The sequence below is a fragment of the Gallus gallus genome, chromosome 5 (assembly GCF_016699485.2).
Source record: "Gallus gallus isolate bGalGal1 chromosome 5, bGalGal1.mat.broiler.GRCg7b, whole genome shotgun sequence".
NCBI lineage: Eukaryota > Metazoa > Chordata > Aves > Galliformes > Phasianidae > Gallus > Gallus gallus.
The window spans coordinates 33,818,532-33,844,273 of NC_052536.1; the positions used below are offsets into that span (position 1 = coordinate 33,818,532).

General features: G+C 40.3%; 3 protein-coding genes across 27 annotated transcripts in view; 1 reads left to right on the forward strand and 2 right to left on the reverse strand.

Moving 5' to 3' along the window:
* The window catches only part of STRN3 (striatin 3), a 55,422-nt gene extending 49,885 nt beyond the window's left edge, over positions 1-5,537 (reverse strand). For all 7 annotated transcript variants that reach the window (XM_040702167.2, XM_015287636.3, XM_015287632.3 and 4 more), the window contains exon 1: positions 5,026-5,537. In XM_040702167.2, coding sequence (XP_040558101.1) covers positions 5,026-5,340 — 315 coding nt within the window. In that variant the 5' untranslated portion in view covers positions 5,341-5,537. The remainder of the gene's footprint in view (positions 1-5,025) is intronic.
* Positions 4,738-21,228, forward strand: AP4S1 (adaptor related protein complex 4 sigma 1 subunit). Of its 11 annotated transcripts, none has more exons than XM_046942486.1 (8): positions 4,738-4,880; positions 6,871-6,977; positions 10,065-10,211; positions 11,950-12,150; positions 13,571-13,657; positions 14,475-14,543; positions 16,162-16,173; positions 20,439-21,228. In XM_046942486.1, the coding sequence occupies exons 4-8, from the start codon at positions 12,013-12,015 to the stop codon at positions 20,565-20,567; spliced, it is 435 nt and encodes a 144-aa protein (XP_046798442.1). In that variant the 5' UTR covers positions 4,738-4,880; positions 6,871-6,977; positions 10,065-10,211; positions 11,950-12,012; the 3' UTR covers positions 20,568-21,228. The 11 variants fall into 11 exon arrangements, with proteins under 11 accessions (XP_046798442.1, XP_040558113.1, XP_015143123.2 ...); XM_040702179.2 differs by lacking the exon at positions 6,871-6,977 and adding an exon at positions 15,793-15,890 and having other exon boundaries at positions 20,439-20,579; XM_040702175.2 differs by lacking the exon at positions 4,738-4,880 and adding an exon at positions 5,648-5,871.
* Positions 21,229-21,862: 634 nt separating this feature from the next.
* The window catches only part of HECTD1 (HECT domain E3 ubiquitin protein ligase 1), a 53,605-nt gene continuing 49,725 nt past the window's right edge, over positions 21,863-25,742 (reverse strand). For all 9 annotated transcript variants that reach the window (XM_421227.8, XM_040702159.2, XM_004941742.5 and 6 more), the window contains 5 exons: positions 25,124-25,202; positions 24,944-25,037; positions 24,486-24,636; positions 23,179-23,323; positions 21,863-22,827 (listed from right to left, as the gene is read on the reverse strand). In XM_421227.8, the coding sequence (XP_421227.4) occupies positions 22,690-22,827; positions 23,179-23,323; positions 24,486-24,636; positions 24,944-25,037; positions 25,124-25,202 (607 nt within the window). In that variant the 3' untranslated portion in view covers positions 21,863-22,689. The remainder of the gene's footprint in view (positions 22,828-23,178; positions 23,324-24,485; positions 24,637-24,943; positions 25,038-25,123; positions 25,203-25,742) is intronic.

Consider the following 25,742-nt stretch of genomic DNA (forward strand, 5'->3'; position numbering starts at 1 on the left):
GTACTGTAGCATCTGTGTTTCCAATCATCTGCAAGCTTTGTGTGTTCCATCACAATTAATGCTCTCAAATCTCCATCCATCTCATTATTTAAGAAGAAAATTAAAACTGCACTGCAGGTGTATTTTAAAAACAACAGAACCAAAGCATATCAAGAGAGAGTTTAGAGGTCAAAAGAATTTAAGAATAGCTCCCTCTGGTCATACCAACAGCCCAGGAAACCACTTTTAATCACAGTCAAACAGGCAGCTCCATGGGAATAGAAGAAAAAAAAGAAGCATCAGAAAACATTCCCAATCTCCAGTAACTTGTACTTCCAGAGCAGCCCATGCCAGCAGCAACACCTTCGAATATAGGCACCCTAGGACTTCTCTTCTATGGCCTCATCTCAACACTTTTCGACCAAAGAACCTGGCAGCAGCTACAATTTCACTCTGCATGAAATGCTACAATTCCAACAAGCTGTCTTTTTTTTTTAGTACTTTTGATTTTGTATCATGCTTCCCTGATGTCAGCTGAGATGCAGTGATTCTTTCTTCACAATGTGAAAACAATGACCATACTGCAACCCTCATAACTTATTTCACTTTCAATTTACCATTAAAAAAAGACACTTGCCAAAAGCAAGGTGATGGCTATGCTACCTGAATAACCACTCCTTCAAGAACAAAATACTCCTAACATTTCCATTCTATTGCTCAAATAAGTAACAGAAGCAAAACCAGGTTCATGCAGACAAGTGTTTCAGCAACTGATCACTGCTATACTTTGTAAATGCTTTGAAAAATGCAGAAACACAGCACATACTTTCTCATCTAGTTCACCATATTTACACATTTATGTATGCTTACCTGTCTACAATCACACATATAGGGCCTAATCATAAAATTCCTTTAATGATCTGAACTCTACCCTCCCCTCCTCCCCAAAAAAGCCACAATCAAGATAAGCTTTTCATTAAATATATGCTAAAAATGCAAAATGTTAAGTAACAGAATGCTCCTGTAATATCACTAAATAGCTGAGGGGAAAAAAAGCATTTGTAAAATTAGATAAACCAGGAACCAAATGTCACTGATGCTGTCATTTCATACTATGGAAACTATTAACAAACATATTAATCTTTAGCGCACTTGAGTTAAAAGAATAGAAGGATGCACGTTGAGCATACTGAAGTTGGACATATCCTGTGAATTGATGGCTCTTATTCTCACCATTAAAAAACACCTGGAAGTAGCATCTGCTAAGTTTCCCTCAACACATTTCAGTATGATTTTGAAGTACAGATAGCACCATTTTTATCTAGGTTAGAAGACTGGAAGAAAGCCTTCTACCTATTCAACAGCGAAGATGTGGATTCCATTTAAGTGTCTCAGCCTTCAAGCTTACCAAGAAAGCGGAACTGACTGGTTTTCCTGGGTACCTCAAAAGTTGCAGATGATCCTATGAAACTCCTCCTTGACACAATGTTATGTTACTCCCCATAAGTTTCTGGAGTGCAACTCCAAAGTGCTTTCCCACCAGCTTTTTTTTTTTTTTTTAATGCAAAAGCCACCCATACATTCAGTACAAAACTTGTTTCCTTTAGGAGGTAACACCCAACCACAGCAGTTGGCTTTAACTCCTCTAAGCATGTTAGACATAAACATATTAGACAGCATGAACTGAATGTATCTCAGTATAACAGCAACCAACATGAAGGTCATTACACTCAGACTGAAATTTCAGCTGTGATTGCACAATATTGTTGTACTGAGAATCATCCTCTTTTTAGTTTGCAGAACAGATTCAGCCTATTCAAGAGCTCAACACACCAAGCGAGGCCAGATATTTCCTTCCTATGCAACAGTGAGGAAACACTAATAGTTACTGTGGCAGTCAGTATTGTAAGTGAAAGGAAAAGTCTGCTACGGTTTAAGTACTAAAATCCAAGTATTTGACTTCTTCACACTTGATGCTGATTTGCACACAGGTTTGGCAATAATTAGTGTGCACTCACTGACAAGGGCACAATAGCCACATACTAAACAGCTGGAAAAGACAGTGAAAAACTATTAACATGTGAGATTCAGAGTCTGACACGCGCATGGACTAAAGTATGCTGGCACAGAACTTCAGATCCAAAGGACCGAGGCTCAGTTGTTAAGGCTGTGGTATAAACCTCAAGATGATGAAGCAACTTGCAATTGAAATTAATTGTAAAGATGCGTCCCATACACAAGTGCTATAAGAGATCAAAAAGTTTACCACCAGATCCAAGGAAGAAAAACAAACAAAAGCTTATGGCAGCCCGTATGCCCACCTGCCTTGCCCCCATTTGTAAAGAGGGCTCTCACTGGTCACCTGAACCATGCAGGGGGAAAAAAAGGGAGAGGTGGGAAAATCATTCAGTAATTCCCATTGGTTTCATTCTGTGGATAAAAATTTCATTCTTTGGAAAAAATCTTAAGTTGAGAGCAAAAAAATATAACCACAGCATTTTGCTAAGTCATCTGGTTTTCCACATACTTTCATAAAGTATCATTTGCAAAGTTATCAAGTTAACTTAGGAAGGAATCTTTAATTACTAAAGAAGGAAGAAACTACCTGCATGGCTGAGAGCTGCGTCTAAGAAATGTAATTCTCATGTTTCTTGCTCCCATATTAATTACTACTGTCGTGCTACCAAATTTTTTCCCTATTCAACTCAGGAGGCCCCATTCACAGATGAACAACAGTCATGGTGGCTTCAAAGAGCAAAACAGTTGTTTGGGGTCCAAAATGCCAGGGCTTTATTAGTCACAGAATAAACTGGGACTTTATGACTTGAGTTGCAGGACCAAAAAGTAATTATATGCTATACATACACACACATACATGACAGCCATAGGTTTTCATACACGTCCTCCAAAAAATACTCTCAACACAGTTCTGTACCGAACTTAAACACTGTGAAGGTTGACATCTAACATGCAAAGCAAACACACTCTCCCTGCCTCATTCCTAATCGCACTTCTATCCTGGGCTTCTGAAGTTAGCAAAGAAAAAAGGAAGAATTCTCTTCATGCATACACACTTGGCAGTGAGCATTCCTCCTGCTTCTCATGACCTAATGTACACACACGCGCGCACACACACACACACACACACAGTGAAGCAACACATACACAGCCAGGGTCAGAACTAGGATGGCAGATTAAGAAATAAGCAAATGAAACATTGTGGCTGTGGATGACAAATGACAGTTACAAAAAAAAAGCAGCAGACTTGGCAGGAACACATCACAGTATCTAGAGGCCACATGAGTTCACACCAGCACTTTCCAGTCAGATAGAGTTTTCAGCATCTCAGAACTGCGCTTTACATTTATAGCATGAGGTACTTCACTGTGAAGTCACAAGCCTATACATAAAACAAGCACTTCAGGATGGTCTTGCTTGCTGAAGACCACCACTAAGCGATTTATTTACCTATCAATACAGTACGATACCACTGTGACACTACAGAAAATACGAGAACCAGCCCATTGCTTTCTACTGAAAACGCCCACCCATGTCCACCACAATGATTTGAGGAACAGCTGTTCAGCAAGGTTTAAAAAAGTAAAACATGCAGTAAGTGAAATAAATAGTGAAATCTCTTTGTCTTACTTTTTTTTTTTGGGGGGGGGGGGGGGGGGGGGGGGGGGGAGGGGGAGGGAGTGTGTGATGTTTTGTTGTTTTCTTTTATTCTATCTTAATTACAGCTGTAACAGCCACAACAAAAACCCTGCAAATTACACATCTAGTATAAGAGGTGAGAAATCCTGAAAGAATTGTCCAGGCTTCGGTAGAGTTCTCTGTTCTTCAGTCTGAAGGTGTATACATACATACATCACAAACACTGGCTGCTGCTATAGCATGTTATCACAAACCATAGTTACCGTACAATTTGATGGAATGCTGCTTCAAGACTGCATACACTCACCCACTGCATACATCATAACAAGAAATATTCTTTTAAAATAATTTTAACTGTTACGTTTTCATAGGAGAAAAAAATATGAACAACTCATACACAGATGCTTCAGATTCAGTAGATTTCATAACCTGAACATAAGTTTGTGATGCATGGTTTTATTTTTACATGGACACGTAATTACGAGAGATCTTCTCCATTATGAAAAGCAAACATTTATGGTGAGAGATCTATACTGGAACTCAAACACTCGCTCCCTGCCCTCTAGAGTTGTTCAATTTTTGCTCCTGACACAAAGTTTGTACTTGTGGGACAAGGATCACACTGCAGACCCATCAGCTCCTCACTATTCTTCAGCAGTTGCTTCTCCCACGTGAGGTCTCCCAAGAAACGAAAAGGAAGGAAAGAGAGCATGTGTTCGACCCGTCTCCAACGTGAACACCCGGTCAAGTCCGTCACTTGAGGGTTTTCCCGACCCCGTTCTTAGCGTTCTCCCACCTCGACAGGCACCGCCGCCTCCCCGCTACCCCGAACGGGCCGCTCTCTCAGCTCCGGGGAAGCTGTAGCCTTCCGTGCCCGCGGGCCGCGGCTTTCCCAGAGCAGCTCCCAGGGCTGAGCAGGGCCCGGCTCGGAGAGCCCCCGAGTCATTGTGCTCGGGGAGGGGACAGCAGCTGTCAGGGCGCTCCGGGCCCTACCCCGCGCGGTCGGACAGCGCGGTCAGCGGCCGCCCGCCCTCCTCCGGCGTTCTGCGGCCCCCGCGACGCAAACGCGGCGCCCTAGGCCCGCGGAGCCGGGTTGGCTCCGGAGCCAGCAGCCCAGACGGGCGCCATGCTAAAAAGCAAAATGGCTGCCCCAGGGAAGGGAGCCCAGTTCAGGCCGTGAGGGGCTGCGCCTCCGCCAGCCCCGCCGCCCGGCGACGTCGCTTCGCCCGCCGGACCTCGCGCAGGTACCGTCCCCGTCCCCAGCGACCGGCCCGGCCTCAGAGACCCGCCCGCCCCGCTCTCCCGGGCAGCCCCGCTCCCGCCACCCGCGCGCGGCCGAGCCCCCCGAGCCGGTCCCGGCCCCGCGCGGAGCCCATCCCGAGCCCGTACCTGCAGCTCGGCCCGCTCCACCTCCCAGTGCGCCCGCTCCATCTCGAAGCGAGCCCACTCGTGCTGGATGTAGTGAAGGATCCCCGGGATGGTGTAGTGCTGCGGCCGGGACAGCTCGGCGGGGCCCGCCGCCTCCTGCCCGCCCGGGGCCGCGGGGCCCTGCGGCTGCTGCTGCCCTCCGCCGCCGGCTCCGGCCCCCGCGCAGCCCCCGCCCGGCTGCAGGTTCACGTTACCCCCGCTCTGCGGCGGGGGCTGTTGCGGCCTCGGCGCGGCCGCCATCCCGCCGCCTCCTCCGGCTCCGGGGTGCTCGTCCATTGTCTGCGGGGAGCCCTCCTTCTCGTCCCGCGGCGGGGGCCTCGAGCAGGGGCCGGGGAGGGGGCGAGCGGCGCTGGCTGGGGCGGGAGGGAGGGGGCGGGCCGGGTACGGGGAGGCGGGGGGCCGCGCCGAGCGGTATCCGGGTGTCAGAGCAGCGCCGAGTTGCCGCCAGCCGCCATTACAGCCTCCCGGCCGTCGGCCCACCCACCCGCGGCCGGGCGGGGAGGGGAAGGGGGAGCGGCGCGGCGCGCGGGGCCTGCCGGGAAGTCGCTCCCCTCTCCCCTCCGCTTCTTCCTCTCGGCCCGTCGAGGCGGCGGAGCGCGCATGCGCCTGTGGGAGGTGAGCGCCGTGCCCGGGGGCGGGAGAGGGGGGATGTGCGGGGGGGGAGCGCGTCCTTCCCGCCGTTGCTGGCAGGGCGGGCGCGTGGCGAGGCGGTGGTTGCCTCTCGGGGTGGGGGCTGTAAGGCCTCTCCGGTTGCGTCTCGCGGGGCTGTGCTCAGCGCAGCTCAGGGGCGCTCGGTTTGCCTCCCAAGTAGGTGATTCCAGAATAGGTTGGCTAAACGTACTCTGGCGGTGCCCGATCTTAATTGCATTGTAATGAAGGTCGTCTCCGTGGTGTAGTGTTCGAGGGATTTGTGTAATGTTTTCCCTCCGTGGTGGGAAGAACGAGTGCACGCCTCGCCATCCGAGAGCAGTTACCGCACGAGGCTGCTTTCGCGAGTGACGGGCGCGCTGTTAGCAGCAGCGGGCTCCGTGTGCCACGGCAGCAGAAGCCGGGGCCGTGGCACAGATGGATGTGGTGAAACCTCCTCGGCCGCACAGCGCTACCCCGAAGCGCAGCGCTTCCGAGTGACCACCACGTCCTGTTGGATCTGTAGGCCGTCTCTTCTCGAGTAACACGGGGATGTGGTTTTGCTTCCCTAAAAATACATATATGCTGTGTATGTGGGCGAGAACATGGACGGCGTCCTTAACGGGCTCGTTCTTCACAGTGCCGTAGTTGTATTAACTGCCGAGAAATAAATCCCGCTTGTCCCAGTGCTGGCGTTTCCTCCCTGCTGACCTCTCCTCAGGTGCACGTTGCTGTTTCAGTTGTTTTACCAGTTCCTATCTGACTTTTCTCCATTAAGTCATTTCCTACCATCATTTCCTCGGTCTTCCCTTTTCCACACTGATCAGCCTGTCTAAATCCAACTCTTCCACCTCAGCAGATTTTCTTCATTGTCCCCTGACAGTATCAAATCATTACCAAAAATTACACCTTACCTCACAGTCAGCTCAGCCCTTTGTTTTACTCCAGCCCTTGAGACATTCCTCGCTGCTGAATACCTTGGAGCTGCTGCAGTGTAGCTCCGTTACTATATTCAGAAAGCATTCTGACAACCACACTGCAAAGGAAGACTTTTTTACTGCTTCCTTCCTCCTTGGCTTCCCCAGATTAGTTAGGCTGCTTTTCTTAAAATTCCTGATCCTGAAGTTAAGTATGGTGATTTATGTCAAAGCCACATTGTCAAAGTTGTTTCATTTCTAGGTGGATAATAATGTGAACACTAAGACCCAGAATACAAAAGTGGTTACTCTCATCGATACGACTTTTAGTAAAGCCTTGTCCACAGTCAGAACAGAAATAGAACACAGGTTTGTAGTTCCAATTGTAGTTTCCAATTGTAGGAACCGTCTTCCATTGCTACATGCTTCTTCACAATACATTCGTAGCTGGGAAGTTGAGCAGACCAATGTATACCTCAAAAATGTTTGCCCACCTGCTGTCCCCTGCTCGCACTTCTATCACTTGGCCATTTTTAATTCCAGATTAACCTATTTTGTTCTACATTTAGTACAGATAAAACACAATTAAAACCTCTGCGTCCAGAAAATCAACTCATTTATAGAGTTAGACAATGCAGTGAATTATTGACTTGCAGTTCTGTTTAATTCTTGTCAAAACAAGTATATAAAAATATAGCCATGTGTTTCTTGTTTGCTAGATTTGATCTCTTAATTATGCTTTAACTCAGAGTCCTAAAATGTTGGAGAACTTTGATGTAGCACAATAACTTCTAGATCTGTGAATGTTGACTGGAGTGGTTTTAATTTGACAGACAGAAATGTAATTTGAATGAGAACTCTACTGCCTGAGGTCTCAAACCGGGGTTGTATTTCTTTTTTATAATCTACACGTCAGAGTATGTATGTGCAGATATTGGTGAATTCTTGGACTAAATAAATTAAGTGTTAAGTGCTTGTAGCTACTGGAGATGTAATTAAAATTGTTCAAAATGTGTTTTCTATTACTGCATGTGAGATCTGCTGGGCTGGCCACACTGGAGATGTGAGACCTCCTTTTATCCACAGAACAGGTATTGCAGGCTTGGCCTCTCTAAGAGGTCTCAGTGAGTATCTGAAAAGATGCATATAGGGGTGTGACTCACCAACAGGGACAGTCTGCACTACCATGCCTCACCAGGTTACGCTGCCTAGTGAGCTGATGTCCTGGAAGCACGTCCTTCACAGCTTCCATGTGGGTGTTTTGAAGCAAACTGGGTGGACTTGAGTTTGAGTACAAAGCTGGAATTACAGGTGAGGAAAATGAGCTTGCTTAAGGGCAGAAAAATCCAGAAGCGTCTCGCTTCGTGAGCCAGGGTTGTTAAATCTCCAGCTTGTCTATTGGTGTAGAATGAGTTAAAGTTATGGTGTAGGTCATCAACAACTACATACTGCATCAGTCTGCTGCAGTGAGTCACACACACCAATCGTGATTCCAGACTTCTCTCACAGGTATTTAGCTGCAAGAGATATTTTAATGAGGGTGAGATCCAATACAGTGTAGCAATGTGTGTATGTCACAGGAGTTACACTGAGTGTGGTTTATGTATATGCCAAATGAGCCATACAGAAGAAACCTCTCATGGAAGAAATAAGACAAGCCACTCAGCGGCTCACACTTTGGTACTTTGGAAGGAAAGACCACAATTTGAGGATGTTTTATGCCTTCTCTGTATGGTATTTTTGTGGGTTTGGGTTTTGTTTGTTTCTCAGAGTCTTCATGATGTTACAGTACATCACAGGTACTTTGTAGATGCAGAAGCAGATACTGTAGGCTATTTTGGACACCATTTCAAATGCATGGCTGACTGTGACAGGGAGAGCTGGGCTTGACAGGCCATCAGGATCTGGATAGTCCCCTCCAGTCTTCTGTTCCTGAGTCCATTTGTGATGCAGATAGTTGTCCACTGACCTGGAATGAGGCTGCCTATTCATTTCTGACAAACAGCCTTCAGATAGCAACATCTTTTCATTACTAAAATGAGCAAAATAATGGCAGCGGTATGAAAGGCTCACATCTTGTCACCAATTCTCTGGAAGCATCCGATTCTGTATGCAGAAAGGCATAGTAATTCATATTGAATTTGAGCATTTACACACGCACACATGCAGGCATGTGCGTGAGAATGCACAGAAAAGAACACAGGAGTTGCATTGGAAGAAACAGATCTGTCGTTGCAAGTAGGGTGCTTGTTGAACATAACAACTGGTTCCTGAAACACATGGAACTTGATGGAGCAATGGGACATTCTCCACCCATCAACATGCAGAGGTGTGCGGTGTGCGTTTTGTTTATTACACCTCACAGATCTCATTACATCTTAAATATGCAAAACATTTTAACATGCTTTCTTCTTCTTAAAGCTAAGAAATAAGCAGTCTGATATATATATATATATATTTGCCTAGATTATTCAATTACGTGGTGTTTTGGGTTTTTTGGTTTTTTTTACTACACAGGTGATCTTCTTTCACAACTATTCTTAAAGGAAATACTGGAGTCATTTGCAAAGCCAGATTATGCAGCTATACTTGCACACATTTTGTTATTGTTTTATATATATATAAAAATAAAACTTTACATGTAAATCAGATAGAAAATGTATTGCAGGATTTCTGCAGAAGATTATGTGCTTTTACTGCCATTTGTGTGAGGAAAAAATGTTGGAAGCTGTGCTTGAGGCTGGCAACAAAATACTTAGAGAAATAACAGGTGATACTGCAGGCCTCTTCTGCACAGATGTTAATCACCTACTCTAATACTGTGAACGATGTCTGTCTCATAAAAGACAGCTGACACATTTGAGTACTACTGTGGCTCTGCCTCTGTTACAGCATAACTCATATTTCTATAAGGATTCTGGGTAAGAGCATTTGTAAGGATTTCTTAAAAAAATTATTTAGTCTGAAGTATTTTTGCAGGTAAAACAGTACAGGCCTTATGAAAGAATAAACAGATACATTAGTCATGACACCAGAAAGGGATTAACCATGTAGGAAGATTAGGTTAACAAAGGGATAACTAGGATTAGGGGCAATCCTGCAATTGGATACATGTATATCAATTAATAAGGTTTTTTTTCTGTTAGATAGTCCTTGGTGGTAACTCAGAATACACCAGCTCTCTTCAAGGACAGAACTGATTCATCTCACTGGCATACTTTTTTTATTCCTTTGAGTATTAAGGCATCTCTTCTTACTGCCCCTCTGTAAATTGAGGCAGCAATACAAAATAGGAAAAAACAGGGCCATACATGAAATGCAGAAAAGATTATATAGGAGTTGCCTTCTCATTTCATCATAAATGTCAGCCTGAGATGCCACCTGACAGTGAAGATTCCTTAATACACTTCCGTCTTGGCCTTTTTTGTCTCAGTTGCCTCATTTGTTCTTTCTCAGAGAACCATTTCCACTCCCTGAAGAGTGCAAAGCCTGGACAAGCAGCGTGCACTTCAGCAGCACTTACTGACATTCCTGACTCATCCGTCTGAGGGAATCAACAAAAGGGCACTTCTTGACATAAAGAGACTTCAATCTGTCTAGGAGGTGAGAAAACAGACTGCTAGGGCTGCAAGCAGACTCTATTGTCATCTGTATTGATTCTGGACTCTTGTTCCCTGTAGGTGTCCTACACAAGAGCAGATAAAAAAGAAATTTTCAGAGTAACAGGGATAAAAGCTTTCTTGCAGACGTACAGTAGTGCAAAGGAAGAGCTATCCATGATAGCTGATGCATCCTATGGTATTTTCTCTTATCTACTCTTCCATTTCAAATATAATATCTGTGTAAAGAGTTGTATGTAGGGGACAGTAAAGGGAAGAAGAGGATTAAAGTTATCATCTCTGATTGTAACTAACAATTAAAGCAATTGTTTTTTCTAAGGGCAATATGTCTGATAGAAAAGAATCCAGTCAAAGAATTCTGTTTTTTTGGTGAAGGTTTCTTTAAAGCAATACTGCTCCTCCCAGGCTGCTTTTCTGAAGTAGGTCTGTATGAAGCTGCATATCAGCAGCAGGATTTTTTCCTTTTATTGTTGACTAACTTTTGTGGATTGGTGTATGGTTTTTTTCTCAACATATGTAGTTTCAAAACATTTCAAATCAAATGGTAGTTTCTGAAGGATAAGAAATGCCCATACAACACCTTCTGATCACTTATGGTAAGAGTGATACATATTTGAGAGTAAGTTTTACTTATTTATTTAATCAGCTCTTACAGTTACAATTCTAGTGTTTCCTATGGTTTCATTTTCCTTACTGACAATGCTTTTGAAACTGTAGATAACTCCATATGTAAGTTATCACTCTTCACTTCGTTAAAAAACAATTTCTCATTATCAGGGCCAATTAGTGTAGATGCATTTAATACAGAAGTCTGAACTTCTTTGTTTAGGGAGTAAACTGCAGTACTACGATGTGGTCATTTTCTTCAAATAGCAGCCATGTTAACAGAGATGGTGTTTCTTTCAGAAAATAACTAGGTGGCCAATATTAATCAGAAGTAAGCAGTAATTGAAGTCAGCACAATATAATGGGACTTTTCATCTCTCTACCACCTAAGATTTAGATTTTCTATTTTTTCCCTTTTCTCTAAGATACACGGTTTTTACACAGATAGCTGCACTGTACTCTTCTCTGCTCTCAGGAGTTCTGACAGCTTAGGAGAGAGTGTTTGCATTATAACTTCTAAAGCACCAGGCAAGAAGCAAGTCTTTAAAACTGGAATGAAGAAATAACTTTTGCAGTAGCTGCTGCTTTGCCAATGTGTATACTTAAGAACACAAGGGCCAATAAATCCTTGATCCAAGCAGAGTCAGACGGAAAACATTACAGTGACTGTTTTCTGGCATTGAAGAAAATAACCCAAAACTTCATTAAAAAAAATATAGATAGATATACATGCAGCTTACCTTTTTCTGCATGCTTTCAATAACATGAAAAAAATGTCTGCTTTTGTATGGTAAGCATATTCTGTGCTCTTTTTGATAGTTTTTTTTTTCATTGTACTTTGTATTTGGCATATTTATACTCCATGTCTGTACTTCAATAGCACTGTATGGATTAATACTTATTTAGATTGAGATTAAGCTATTTTGAGTGATTAACACTAACTGATTCCTCCTTAGAAATTTCTCCTAAGCCCCATGTGTAGTTTTTGTCACATGCAGACCCCTATCTACCTTTCCTTTCAGTGCCAGTCTGGGCTGGACACTTTCTAGGAAGTCTTTTATAACTCCTATGCATACTAATTCTTTTTTTTTTTTTTTCCTTCTCTCTCCTCCCAGAAATACTCCTATAAATTCCTGCATCAGTAATTCAAATTGACTGCTGAGATCAACAAAAAAGAAATGATAAAATTTTTTCTTATGGTCAACAAACAAGGTCAAACGAGGCTCTCCAGATATTATGAGCACATAGAAATTCATAAGCGGACAATGTTGGAAGCTGAAGTAATCAAACACTGTCTCTCTCGTTCAAAGGATCAAGTAAGTTTTTTAATTCCCTAGTTATTTCATTGCACTTAAGTAATTCTAGAAACATATCAGTCTTCTTTGTAGGTCATTATTTCATTTGTACCCAGGAAGAACAAAAATGTTTCCAGATAGATGGTGTTCATGTAGATGAGCTGTTATTCTGTACTGAATAAATGTTTCTCTGAGGCTTACAATGATTTTGGAGTTTTCTGTATCACTGTCATAGAAGAGACTTCCTTTGCTTGAAAGAGTTCAGAAGTCCAGGAATAATTTATTTTTTCCTGTTATTGCTTCTCTAGTAGTGATCTATAGATAGACCTTAGTCTTCTTTGCCAAGAAGGGTGGAGGTGTAGCATGGACAGCTCCAATTTTAAACAAAAAACTTCTTAGAGAAGATTCCAAATCACGTGCTACCTAAAACATAGGGCTTTTTTGTTTGTTTTTTGTTTTTAAAACACATTTTGCAGCCATCTTGGGCCAAAAATGCATTTTTAGGCTTTTTTTTTTTTTTTTAAAGATTTTACACAGAGAGCATGAAAGTCAGAAAGCTCAGCTTTTGGAATTTCTGTTAGATTCCACTTGAGACTTTCATGGTTTACATAATTGAGCTTTTGGTTCTTTGAGAAAAGTACCAAACTTAGCAAAAAATTCAACATCACTGACTTCCATTTGGTGAGAAATGACTGTGAATGTGAGTGCTTTTTTTTTTTCAATTTGCGTTCTGAATTCAGCTTATTTTTCATCAACTACCTGTGTCTCCCAGAACAGTGATCTTCACACATTTAATTCTAGAAAAAAAAAAATCATACAAAAAAATGGTTGGTATATACTGCAGATTCACAGAATTAACAGCAACCAAAGAAATTAATCTCCTCCATACTGCTTGCAAGAGCATGTCTGAATAGAAACTTCACCAGAAGAATTAACAGCATGCTGCCATTTCAAGGGCTGAGCAAAATTTTACTTAGGGAAAGGTTATTTGTAAAGCTGTGTGTAACAGCACCATCTGCTGGCTTCAGACTTATGGTGAACTACAAGTGGATTTTTCCCTTGTGTTTGAATACCTAGTTAATATTTATAAGAATACTGACCACTCTTGAATATGAAAATGATCTTCAGTTGCCTCTTTTATAAGTGCTTCTAATTGAAAATTTAGAGGAAATACTGACTGTCCTTGAATTACAACCCCGAACAAATCGTTTCAGTTCTGCACGTTCCAGTTCATCCATGTCAGAAGCAGTGCTATGTTTTCTGTCGAGAGATGAAAGATTTAATGTAAAAGTTACCCTCCTAAACTTCCACCAAATCAAAATTACCTGTTGGACATTGGGAAAACCTTTGGTTTTTAGTGTGCCTTAAATGAAGGAAAGATTAATAATGTTTCAAGCTTAACTGGCAACTACTATGTTTGACAAGTTCTGCTTTTGCCTAGTGCTCGTTCATTGAGTATAAGGACTTTAAGTTGGTATACCGACAGTATGCAGCCCTTTTCGTGGTCGTTGGAATCAATGAGACAGAGGTAAGAAATTATATGCATTCTTTAAATGTAAGTTTGCGGTAATCATAGGCAAGAACTCAAGCTTTTTTACCAGTATGGAATTTGCAGTATATATTTGAGAGCTTCAATTAGACATGGCAAAAAATATGTACTACTTTTAAATAAAAGGCTCCAAGGAGACCTTATAGTGGCCTTCCAGCACCTGAAGGGAACCTACAGGAAAGCTGGGGAGGGACTTTTTATAAGGGCATGTAGCAACAAGACAAGGGGAAATGGCTTTAAACTGGAAGACAGTAGATTTAGACTAGATATCAGGGAGAAATTCTTTATTATGAGGGTGCTGAGACACTGGAGAGAGGTTGTGGATGCCCCCTCCCTGGAAGCATTCAAGGCCAGGCTGGATGGGGCTTTCAGCAACCTTGTCTAGAGGAAGGTGTCTCTGCGTATAGCAGGGGGGTTGGAACAGGATGATCTTACAGGAACCTTCCAAACCATTCTGTGATTCTATAAATGTAAAATTGTGGGGTGAGGTTTCTTAACAAATATCAGCATTACAGTCAGCTCAGTTGTATTCTGTGTAGTGAAGTCCCAGCTGCTCCCTGTTTTCAACATCCTTGGACAGAGGAAAAAAAGTCCATACTATTACCTAGAAAGATGCTATTTTATTTTCAAAACAAAAGAAAAAAAAAAAGGTATCTGACTGAAAATTACTAAGTACTGTTACTTAATAAGCCTTGAAGACTGAGTCTGAGCTGAAGTGTTTACATTGATTTACAGTTCTTGGAAATTAATTTTAAGCTTACTCCTGGAGACATAAATGTTTCTAACTTACTTTCAGAACGAGATGGCAGTATATGAACTAATTCATAATTTCGTGGAGGTTCTGGACAAATACTTCAGCAGAGTGGTGAGTGAGATTTTGAATCTACTGTGATATATATCTTTTTCAAAGCTCTATTGAATGTCTTTTCAGGGGGCAAAAAAAAATCAGGGGACTTTTTTTTTTTAAATATTCTTATGCCACTTTGAAAACAGCAGCATGATGTTATACCACTGTTTAAAAAGAAGAAGAAAATTATTAAGAGTATTAGTTGATTTTTCAGAGAAGTAAAAGCATGCATGGTCTATATATCATCAGGCAAGGAATACCAGAAATGTTTCTGGTAGAAAAGCATGTTCTTATATGCTTATTCTCGTGGATTTCTTTAGGTCATTGCTCTTGAAATAGCCACTGGCATTTTATATTTTAAAAGATTTTTTCTTTATTGTTTTCCTGTTATTGCTGATGTCTGATGGAGTTTACGGAGCTTAAATTAAAATATAAGAACAAATATTAACAGAATTAACTGCGAGTGCTATGATACGTAATTCTGAATCACCTTCACTTGTGTAAGAGCTGCTGAGGACGAACCATGCATACTGTTTAGAATACACACTCCAATGTTTTCAATTGCTTTTTAATACTAAGGAAGTTCAAACTGATCAGACTTCTTAAAATACAGTTCTGTGATGAAAAAAAATCTCTAACTGAAGGATGGCAAAGTCACTCAAGGGAGACCTGCAGACCAGTCTGATTTAGAGCATCTTTGGACCACAGAAGAAGTTGTACTTCTATCAGTAAAAACTCTGACTAAAATTCCAGGGCCAGTCTGTGAATGGTGGAATCCATATCAACAAATACAGTAAATTCCTTTAGTTGTAGATATTCTGTGGGAACAGACATTTTTCTTTCAGCAGAGACTGAGGAAGTTCAACCCCAAGCGTGCACGATCTGAGGCTGTGACTAATTGTTTCTAAATTTAAACATTTAACCGAAGCACTCAAGTTAGATGCTTGGTCATCCTATGCTCCCATTACAGGGAGCGGAGACAAACAAGTATCTCTAGAAAGTGAGTCATGTCTCAAGTTTGCTGAGGCAACTGCTGAAGATACCCATCTCATCTACTGACTGTAGAGAGACCACAAGGGCTGCTAGCTCAGGCACTTCACTAAAAGTTGGTTGGGCTGAAGCAATAGCTGTAAGTGGTAGGGGTCCAGTGCATAGAGTTGCTGTCTCTGTCCTAGTAGTATACCCTGCCACAGCTACCACCACCATGGGTATACACTCTTGTTTTTATAGAAATTATAAACTTTGCATTGCCATCTTGTTTTTGCAGAGGAAGAGAGAATATAGGGCTGAAGATGCCGTAAAGCAGAGGTGCAGTTTTTCTGCCTATTCTCTGGGACAGCACTGCATATATTCTAATTATTACTTGTGAGTGACTTCAATGTGCTTTTTTGGTTTTTTGTTTAAGTAAAATTTTCAGAAATGTAGTTTTGTTAAAGGCAGGTAACACATCAAATGCAAAGGAGCAGTGCAGTAGAGAAAGTAGAACTGTGCAGTCCATCGAAGAATATTAAGCAGCCTAATTTTTTTTTATTCTCTATTTTGAAGACTTTGTTTATCATCTGAAGGGATATGTAATGTTTAATGACTATGAGATGAAAATCAAACCATGATTAATGTTTATCTCTTTTTCTTTCAGAGTGAATTAGATGTATCCTTTTTGGTATCAGAAAGCAATTTGCTTATCTGTTGTTGGTGTATATTCTAGCTCATACTGGAACTAATAGCACTGACTCAGTCAAGACAGTGCAGAGGTTTCACAAATTCTGCATTTAAAACAGCAACCTTTTGTTATCTATAAGAAAGCATGGCTGATGTTCATGAGGGCGTCCTATTTAAATCTTCAGCCATCAAGATAAGCCTTGTACCATTTAAAGGCAAGGAGAGTTTGCTTTGAGAGAACTCAATAATACCACCATCTGGACGCCAGAGTTTATATTCATGGGCACTTTCAGCCTGACTTACCGATCACTTCAGGGTTTTACTTTCCATTTAAAGTAAATAAAAAAAAGATATTGACATGAACTACAACACTAACAAATGAATGTTGTAAACATGTCTTGAGCCAAATAAAGCAGCAGCATTATTCTAAGATTAGATTTGCACTTGATCATACTTTATAGAAGTGACATTTACTATCTGTATCAGGAAAGAAAGAAAAGCCTTAGGAGAAATTTAGGAAACTAGACAATGACACATATCATAGACTTTTTTTTCTTTTTCTTACAGCTGTAAGAAAAATGCTCATGTTTATGATCTGCAGGGTATTAGCTAAACTATTACTGAACTAAAACCAAATACAAACATATACTAAATAGTACAGTATGGTCATGAATGCTTAAACACAAATTGCAAGCACAAAGAATACAATACTGAATACAACTGAAAATGAACCAGGAGAATGCAGCACAAAGTCCCCTCTCTCCCATAGCTGGTCCCTCACAGGCTTCTCTCTCCTCAGTTCCTTCAAGGAAAACAAGGGAATCTTAGGCATACTACAGAAACAAATGCTGACTAACTAACAGCCAGTTAAATAGCTACCTCTTCAGTAGCCATGGCTTTTACAGGAGCTTCTGTGTGTTGGTTGTTAAGCATTTTGACCACAGTATGATGTTTATTTGCATACTGGGATTAAGTCAATCATACACTTAAGTATACCTTTGATGGAAAGAGGTAACATTTCTAAAATGTTGTGCTTTTTGTTTTGTGTGTGTTTGTTTCTTGGTTTTGTTTTTAATTAAGTAGTGTTGTTAGGACAGTTGAATAAAAAAGTAATGCTGTCCCAGTGATGCTTCTTCCTGATGTGTTAGTATCACTATATAAGCCTCACTTTTATGTATTAATAAGTGGGTGGAATTTCAAGTAGCTCTAAAACCACAGCTTAGGTAGCATAGAAGCTACTTCCCTGGTGTGATGATCACAGATGATAAAAATGGAAGTGTTATCACAGCAGCTTTGTGGGGAACAACATGCTGGTAAGCATGAAAGTTTTATAAAATTACAAAAAGCTGACTTTTGTGTTGCTTGAACTGGTGAAACAGTGCTTACTTGAAGATGTAAGTAACATATAGAAGAAACATACTTACATTCTCCTTGTGGGAGGAAGAAGGTAGCATTCTCTAGAACCCAAGTATTTAAAGAATGTTGCCTGGATCCAAAAAAGAACATCACATTCCATTGTAACTAGCTGCTGCTTCCAGGATAGGAAAAAAGCTTTGAGAGAGGGAATACTTTATGTGAGTCAAGTGTATCCTTCTGTCCACTTTTAGAATACAGCACATATACATAATAAAAAATTGAATTATGAATTTACATTGACAATTTTTAAGGAAACAAGTTAGTAAACTATAAAATAAGTGGATGAAATGGAAACTCACACGCATTAGCTTAAAATTGTTCATTAAGGAAAAGTTTCTCTCTAGGGTCGTGCTGTAAGGGAATGTGCTCACAGAAGGAGATCAGCCACCTTGCAAACTTCCAGAGAATTTCTTCCAGAGTAGGAGCAAATGACAGAGAATATCACAGAACCTGAAGGCACCGCTGCTCTCCTATGTAGTGTCAGTGCCGTCGTTGAGTAAGAAACAGAAAGCACTCAACAGATTTCCCTTACTTAAATTGAACTGCTGTTAGATAGGCTAGAAGTTACCTAAAGCAAACATCTGAAAAGATGAAATGACAACACATGGTATTTCTTGAGTGTAGATTAAAAGAAGGAAAAAAAAGCAGCAACTTCAACTAACCTTTAGTTGAAGACAAACGATCCAGACAGAAATCAAAGTTCTTTAATATTGTATATTCAGTAGCAAACCACATACATACTCACGCTATAATCTACACAGATTTCATTTGTGCTCCTGGGTGTGTTACCTGATCACAAGGTGTTGGTTGTACTTTGTTATCTCTTAAGCTTGCACACACCCTAAATTACTTGCCCAGAATATCCTGAGAGATCTTAAAATGTGCATTTTTCCCTCCCTTCTTCCCCACTTCAGTATCTGCCTCTAAGTTGTTTCAGGGAAGGAAACATGGGATCATGTCACATTTACCTCCTTTTAGTATATGTGCCACATAAAAACTCCTAGTGAGACTAAAAAGTACTGTTAGCGTCTTTCGTAAGGACAGCTCTTGGAGTTACCAAGAGCCAGCAGAACATTTAAATACCAATTTTAGTAGGTGCCATTACCTCTACTGCCATGTTATCTAATGGCCAGAACTGTGTTTACTATTCTTACAGGAAGCAAGATGATAAATGAAAGCTCTGGGTGATGTACGTGTCAGTACACACCGTATATAGCTTTTCCTGTTGCTAGCTGCTCAAACTGGCTTGCTCTGGTGTTTTTCAGCTGGGTGTGGATCTATGACTTCAGGGTTTTAAACCCTGAAATTTGGGGTGAATTGCCAAACAAGTGACAGGTGGAGAGGATGAGTGTTGCTGAAAATCAGAGACACCTCTCACTGGGCAGGGCAGGCAGACTTGAATGGCTAAGCAGTATTTCATGTTGAGATGTAACAGCAGAGAAGAGTCATGAGACTTACAGGAAGGGGAAAAACGCCAAGATTATTCACCGTGCAAGTCTGCCTGTTTGCCAAGAACAGCATGGGAAAGGGAGGTGTGAACGTAACTGAAGACGGAAGCCTACGTTTGGTTGAGAGAAGGGGGTGAGTGCTGTCACTCTGAGGGAATTGTAGTGTTGTTATCACTGAAGTGAGTAGACTGCAAAAATTAAAAGCCAGCAGGAGTTGGCTTTATTGCCTGCTGAAACTTGAATGGAATGTTATCTGACTTTGTGAACAGATCCTCCCTCCCCTATGTAGGTCAGTGTCACAGTTTATCTAAACAGGAATACAGCAACTCTCCCTAAAAATTCTCACATCACCGTAATAAGCAAGCCGTAACTTCTCAGAATAAAACATTTGTGTGAAGATCAATCTGCCTGAAAAGTAGAATACAGGAAGAAAATTTTTTAAGTCTTCACTCTGCCAAGGAAAGAAAACAAACAAACCAAAAAGAACCTTTGTCTCCGAAACTGAAATTGTTCACATTTTAAGGACAGCACTGTTCCTCAGTACGGAAAGGCTTGGGTCTGATATTTAGAAGCAACTTTGCCTACAACCATATTCAGAATTTATTTAAATCCAATAAAATTAAATTAGGTGGTTAAGTTTGCCTAATTGGAAACTATTCAATGAACCACAGGACATAGTTAAAGCACAATCACTTTTTGAGACAGATGTTAAGTAACATTAAGGAAAGAGACATGGTTATGGATAAATTTCAGATGACATGAATGTATACATTCAGTTTCAGATTATCTTCCTTCAGGTGAATGTTAGATTGTAAATATCTTTCAGAAAGCATGTAATTTAAAGACAAACCATTTGTTTACTTTTAGCCTTCTTCAAGATTTATTCCCAGATTAATACATTAAATTTTGTATCACACTCCTCTTAAGAAGCTATTTTCAAGAAAATCAAATAGTGTCAGCAGTTCAGGGCAAGGAAAATTATACTTGAGAGTCAGATTTTAAGAATTCAAAAACTACTCTGATTAGAAGAAAATACAGAACATTGGTATCTTCACATTCAAATCATTATCCCTTCATAACACTTTATATTCATGCGATAAACGGTGCTCAGGCTGACAGTAAAATAATCACCAACATCTACATTCAAGTTTACTTTTCTTTTACTTCTGTGTTGTAATATTGCAAGATGTAACTTCTCTAGTATCAACTTCTGGTATCTCCAACACTGGCCCATGAACAGCATCAGCTGGCCTGTCTCCTTACAAACAAACAAAAACTAACACACTTCAATACCTACTTTTTAAAGGTTTTTTTGTTTGTTTGTTTTTAGATTTTTCTCTGAATTTGTCTTCATGTAGTTCAAAATACACTTAACTTGTAACGTTTCTAGATCATGTTCAATTTGGATAGAGTGCACATCATACTGGATGAAATGGTGCTAAATGGCTGCATTGTAGAAACAAACCCCAACAGAATTCTTGCACCTCTGTTTGTACTTGACAAAGTGGCAGAGAGCTAGGAGGATGCAAGACTGACTGAAGCATTTAACAAAAGATGGTGAAATCCTCAAAAACATACCAACAAGCGATCTTCTGATTTTGCAAGACCAACTCATGCAATATTTAAATCAGCTGAAAAATATTTCCTGCTTCTCCTGTACCCTGAAAGAGACAGAGAACCACAAAGTCGAACCTTTATTTTCAGATGCAACTTTCTAAGGACACAGCAGAAGCCTTTCTAGAACAGAAGAAACTTTCCTCAAGAATTCTTTTTTCTTCCAAACAAACTAAGAATAAAGCAATGGAAACTTACCTGTGACTGTGTAGGTATCGCTCTGAATCGTGTAGCATTCTGCCAGACCTAGAAAGACAGAAAATACGGAAGAATAATTTCAAACCAACTTTCAGTGGCACCTTCTTAAAACAACTATATGATTTTTTATTTTCATACATATGTACTGAAAGTTAGAGTTCAGTAACTTTTACACCCACCTTTAAACTAGATTCAGCCTTAATCAAAAAGCTGGTCGTCCTGACCTCAGAGATCCTCTCATTTTGGTTACAAAATACATGTAAATAATACAAGTGTATATGTATGTAAGATTCCTCCATACTGTGTTATGTTGTAACTAGAAGTTACACTTAAGTATTATAACATTAATAAACAAATTAAAATCAAAAGGTTTGCTATTTTATAATACACATACTTGCTTCATAAATCACACAATATCTTTTTTATTTTGGAACACCACTGTTACTGTTTTTTTTCTCCCCTTTCTATTATTCTGTCGATCCATCATGATAACAGCCTACAGAAGATGATCAAGAAGAAATACGCACATCTCTCAAGCCATTTATGTACCAAATCAAGTCTGCAGTAGGCAGGCGTAGCTTACAGTAACTTCTATTCACAAAGCATACAAAATGTCCATATCTTATTTGCTCTGCCTTGCCATGAGCTGCTTTCCGCCAATAAACATCACACCAACATGACAAAACCAAGATAGGCGCTCCACCTCAACTAAAGCAAAACCTGCCACGCCATGGGACCCAGTTTTGACTACAATGTAATAAGGAATTAAAATCTCAGGTCATGGACCCACTGAAAAGCACCAAACACTGCCATATGCAAAGTTATCACTGCCAGCCGCTCTGTGTAATGTTGAGAGTTGAGTAAACAGACGAGTTAGTGACATCAACTATTGCCATGTAGTTCTTTTAAACCTTGACAGAAGTACGGCCCCTTGTTCAAAACACATACATAGACTTAGTAACATAAGAAACATTAAGAAGGTATTCAGAGGAGACAGCTGTGTATGTTGCAAACATTTTAATGATTACTGTTGAGCTTACACATTGGGTGTTTTGTTGTTTTTAAACTTCAAACTGCAACAAGTTAAATAAATGTTTATAATATACAAAGAAAATACAACCAAAAGTAAAACTTGCTTTAAGTGTGCCTTGCACTAGGAACCAGTGTTTTTTTTTTTGTTTGTTTTTGTGTTTTTTTTAATAGCTTTATTGTTGAACTGCACAAATACACTTAAGGATTTGATCTTCATAGCAGGGCATTTGAGAAATCAAAATATATTCCCACTTGAAAGAAAACAAAAGGTTGTGCATGATTATATGCAAAAACCCACTAAAATACTCCAATAGTGCAGGCACCATTAAAAAAGAAAAAGCTGGAGATGCCCATTAACTCTAAGTTTTAAGGAAGCAAGTTTCTGACCAGTTAGCTTAAAGCCAGCAAAACAGGGATCAGTGATGGCAACTGTAGTGTACAAGGTATTAAATGACAAACTTTACACAAATACACTGTTAGAAATTTGTATCAGTGAACACTGAAAATCTGATGATCTGTTCTTTGGAACAGTCAAACAGAACCACCTTAATTTCCAGTTGTGCAAGCCCTTGAAGCATCACACAGTGTTCTGTGCCAATTTCTTGCTGGCTGTGTAGTTACAAGGATTTATTCTGTCATTAGCAGCTAACAAACTTATTCCACATGTTCCTCACGAGTGAAAAAAGGCAAGTCTCGTCAGAGCACAGCGTGGAGATCATATTTTTCTGCACACAAACACAAGAGGCTTTGCTAGTATCAAAAAACGCTTTCTCATGTCCAATATTGCAGTCAACAACTCAGTTGAGATGGAAGCCTTTCTCCATTGTAGCAGCTAGCAGACGCTCTCTCATAATCTCCTCAGAAGAATACTCAGGCAACTTCAGGTAATGCACACATGTATTCACAGATGGGTAACTGGCATCTGTAGCATCAACCTGAGGAAAAGAAAGAACGTTTGCTATGCAGTTGTTCACTTCATGTGCTTAGGTAACAAAAGGATGCCAAAAAACAGTGGCATCAGGAAAGCTACAGACCTAAACATTTATCTACTTTATACGCACATTAAATCCTTTCTAAGCAAATGCGATGTCAGAGAATGGACCTGAAACACAGGGTAGTACCGAAAGCTTGGCACAGCCACATCAATTAGAAAAGGAAAGAAAATTATAAAAAAAAAAACAACCAACCAAACAAAAAAAACCACCAATGATTTTTCTTAATGCAGCAAGGGCTACGTTCAAATGCCAAACTAGCTGCTTTGAAAAGGTAACCTGAAGAAAACATACCTTGCGTACAACAGTCAGCCGGGGATGTAGGTTTGCCAGTCCTCCTGGTGGGAGTGTTGAACAACCAGTGGTGAACTGGAGGAAAGCCTTTCTTTCATCTGAAGACATACCACACAGAACTCTCACAAATCGAAGGAATCCAGGGCTTAAAATGAATTAAAATAATCGGTTACAATAACATTCTATTGACAGATGCTCTTCCTCTCTCCCCAGTTTTAGCTCAGACAAGAATATCAGCATCTTTAGTAGTGCCTAAGTAGTCACTGTAAGATTCCAGTGTCTGTTCAGTAGTCGGTTAAGAATAAAACATCATAAAACATAAAAATACTTCTTTAATCTTCCTGATGAATATTACATGGAAAATTGCAGGTAGATTAGTAACAAATTCTCCATACTTATCCTGGAGCGTTATTTGGCCATCTTCTGTAGGAAAAGCTGGAGAAGACAACAATTCAAATCTATTCTATGAAGAATCTGGCTAAGCTTAAGACGTACCACCTCTGCAGTATGAAGCCACTTCCATTCATATGAGTTTGTTTCAAACTTACTGAAGACTTCATGCAAAAAAAAAAAATACAAAAAAAAAGGAACAGACTACAACAGACCTACAGAGAATTCTCTGGATATTCTGAATTCTCTGTGTCAGCCCAGTAAAAGCAGAACAGAGGGCATGTATGAAGGAAGCACTACTTTCTGCAACACACCCTCGGGTATCAGGCACCGCATTTCAGCCGTATCTTTGTATGCAGGGCACGCTGCACTCAGCATCTCAGGCTGATTAGGACCCTTCACAGCATGCTTATACTAACACAGTTCCATACCTAATTTCTATGTTACAGCTACTAAAAAGATGAGCAGCCAAAAACAAAGAAACCACCAAGTCCACCTCCCAACAGCCAATCAGCAGTCTATATTCTGACTGCACAGTATTTTTGTTTCAACTACACTTGAAGAGGAAGGAAGAAGAAATAAATAGCAAATATCAACCATAGCCAACTGAAGTTGTAGTCGCCAACAACAGAGACAGAAGTAAAAATTCCCAAGCGATACATTCTAATAGCCTGTATAATTAAGCTGCCCTTATACTTCCACTGGTTTGACACTTAAATATTTTCTTTTTATCCTCATCATGAAAACACCAAGTACCTTCTAATCTGTCTGCTGTAACACAATTATTTCATATAGGTTAAGACAATTAGTTGCTCTTCAGTTGTTGCCAATTCCAATTGTGCATCTTTACCTAAGGAACACTCTAGGTGTTTTGTCACATCATGCATAAGTAATTTTAAAATTTTTAACTAAAGTACCTGTCCCGTGTATATCCCAGTTTAGGTTCTGTATAATTGATGATATCCTCTGCTGCCCAGGAAGGTGACTGATTTCCACAAAGAATCATCTGAACTTCTTCATGGCTGAAAGAACTCAGCTTCTCCATTGGGAAGACTCTATTGAAGCCATCTTTAATATATACAAGATAACATTATGAACGCACACCGAAATAATGTCTAACGAAACAGCATCAGCACTTCAACTGTACTTCAATCAAGTAAAAACCCATCAACGTTTTCTAAATTAACAAAACTGAATCTCTCCAAGATTTGTAAGGTATACCTAATGCAAAAGTATTATGAAACAAATCTCTTATTTACCTGCTACATCCTCAACTGTTTGTTTCTGAAAGCCGTTCTACACCACTAATTCAAGCCAGGACACCCTGAACATCAATAAGTCAACTTAAATGTATATTCTGCATAACTAAAATTACCTCTGAATGCCTCCATCTGTTTCTGTATACCAGTATGCATACAGAAGTCAAACATGAGATCCACATACTCCTCTGCATTATCCATCGTTACAGTCTGCAAGAACAATATATAAATACACTAAGAATTCATGGTGCATTAGAATTACTGCTGAGATTTCTGAAAGCTGGTTGATTCCTTACCTCATCTTCACCACCTGGTTTGAGATCTACAGCTGTAAATCCATACACTTTGGATGAAGGGCAAAACTGAAAATTTAAACTTCAAGACAGAAAAATTGTTAGCTACTAACTGGAAACAAGTTTGCTATTGCTTTTGCAAATACACAAGATTAATGAACCCTCCCTTCACCTCCATTTCAAAATATTGCAGATCATTTAGTATATTCCTGAACAGCGGTACCATAGTAGAAAACTACAATTAGTAATGGACTATGCAAGTAATAGATATTTCCTGTCTACAGTATGCATGTGTATCTGCTCACTACTTACTTGCTTTTGCAATCAAAAATTTCTTGCAGTTCTCTATCTTTAAACTATCAGACTTAAAACAACTTGAGCAGCTTAATTCATTTCAAGGTCTCAAAGAATCATTTACATTAATTTCCAATACTAATAGTTACAGAGACACCTAACACACTTAGGCCCTTCAGTGGTGGTACTTGTGCTTGCTCTCACTCTCTCTTACGTTACACTTAAGTCAAGAATGCCATACGCAATTACTGAACCCTAACTATATAATCCCCGTGGTATAAGATGATTTTTATGAATAACTCATACTACTGGTGTTGTTTGAAAAGAA

Bases quoted from the DNA above. Each gene is read 5' to 3' on its own strand.
- AP4S1 (XM_046942486.1), top strand. From the start codon at position 12,013: ATGATAAAATTTTTTCTTATGGTCAACAAACAAGGTCAAACGAGGCTC. The intron at 12,151-13,570 runs GTAAGTTTTTTA...GCTTTTGCCTAG, and splicing joins TCTCTCGTTCAAAGGATCAA to TGCTCGTTCATTGAGTATAA. The intron at 13,658-14,474 runs GTAAGAAATTAT...ACTTACTTTCAG, and splicing joins TTGGAATCAATGAGACAGAG to AACGAGATGGCAGTATATGA.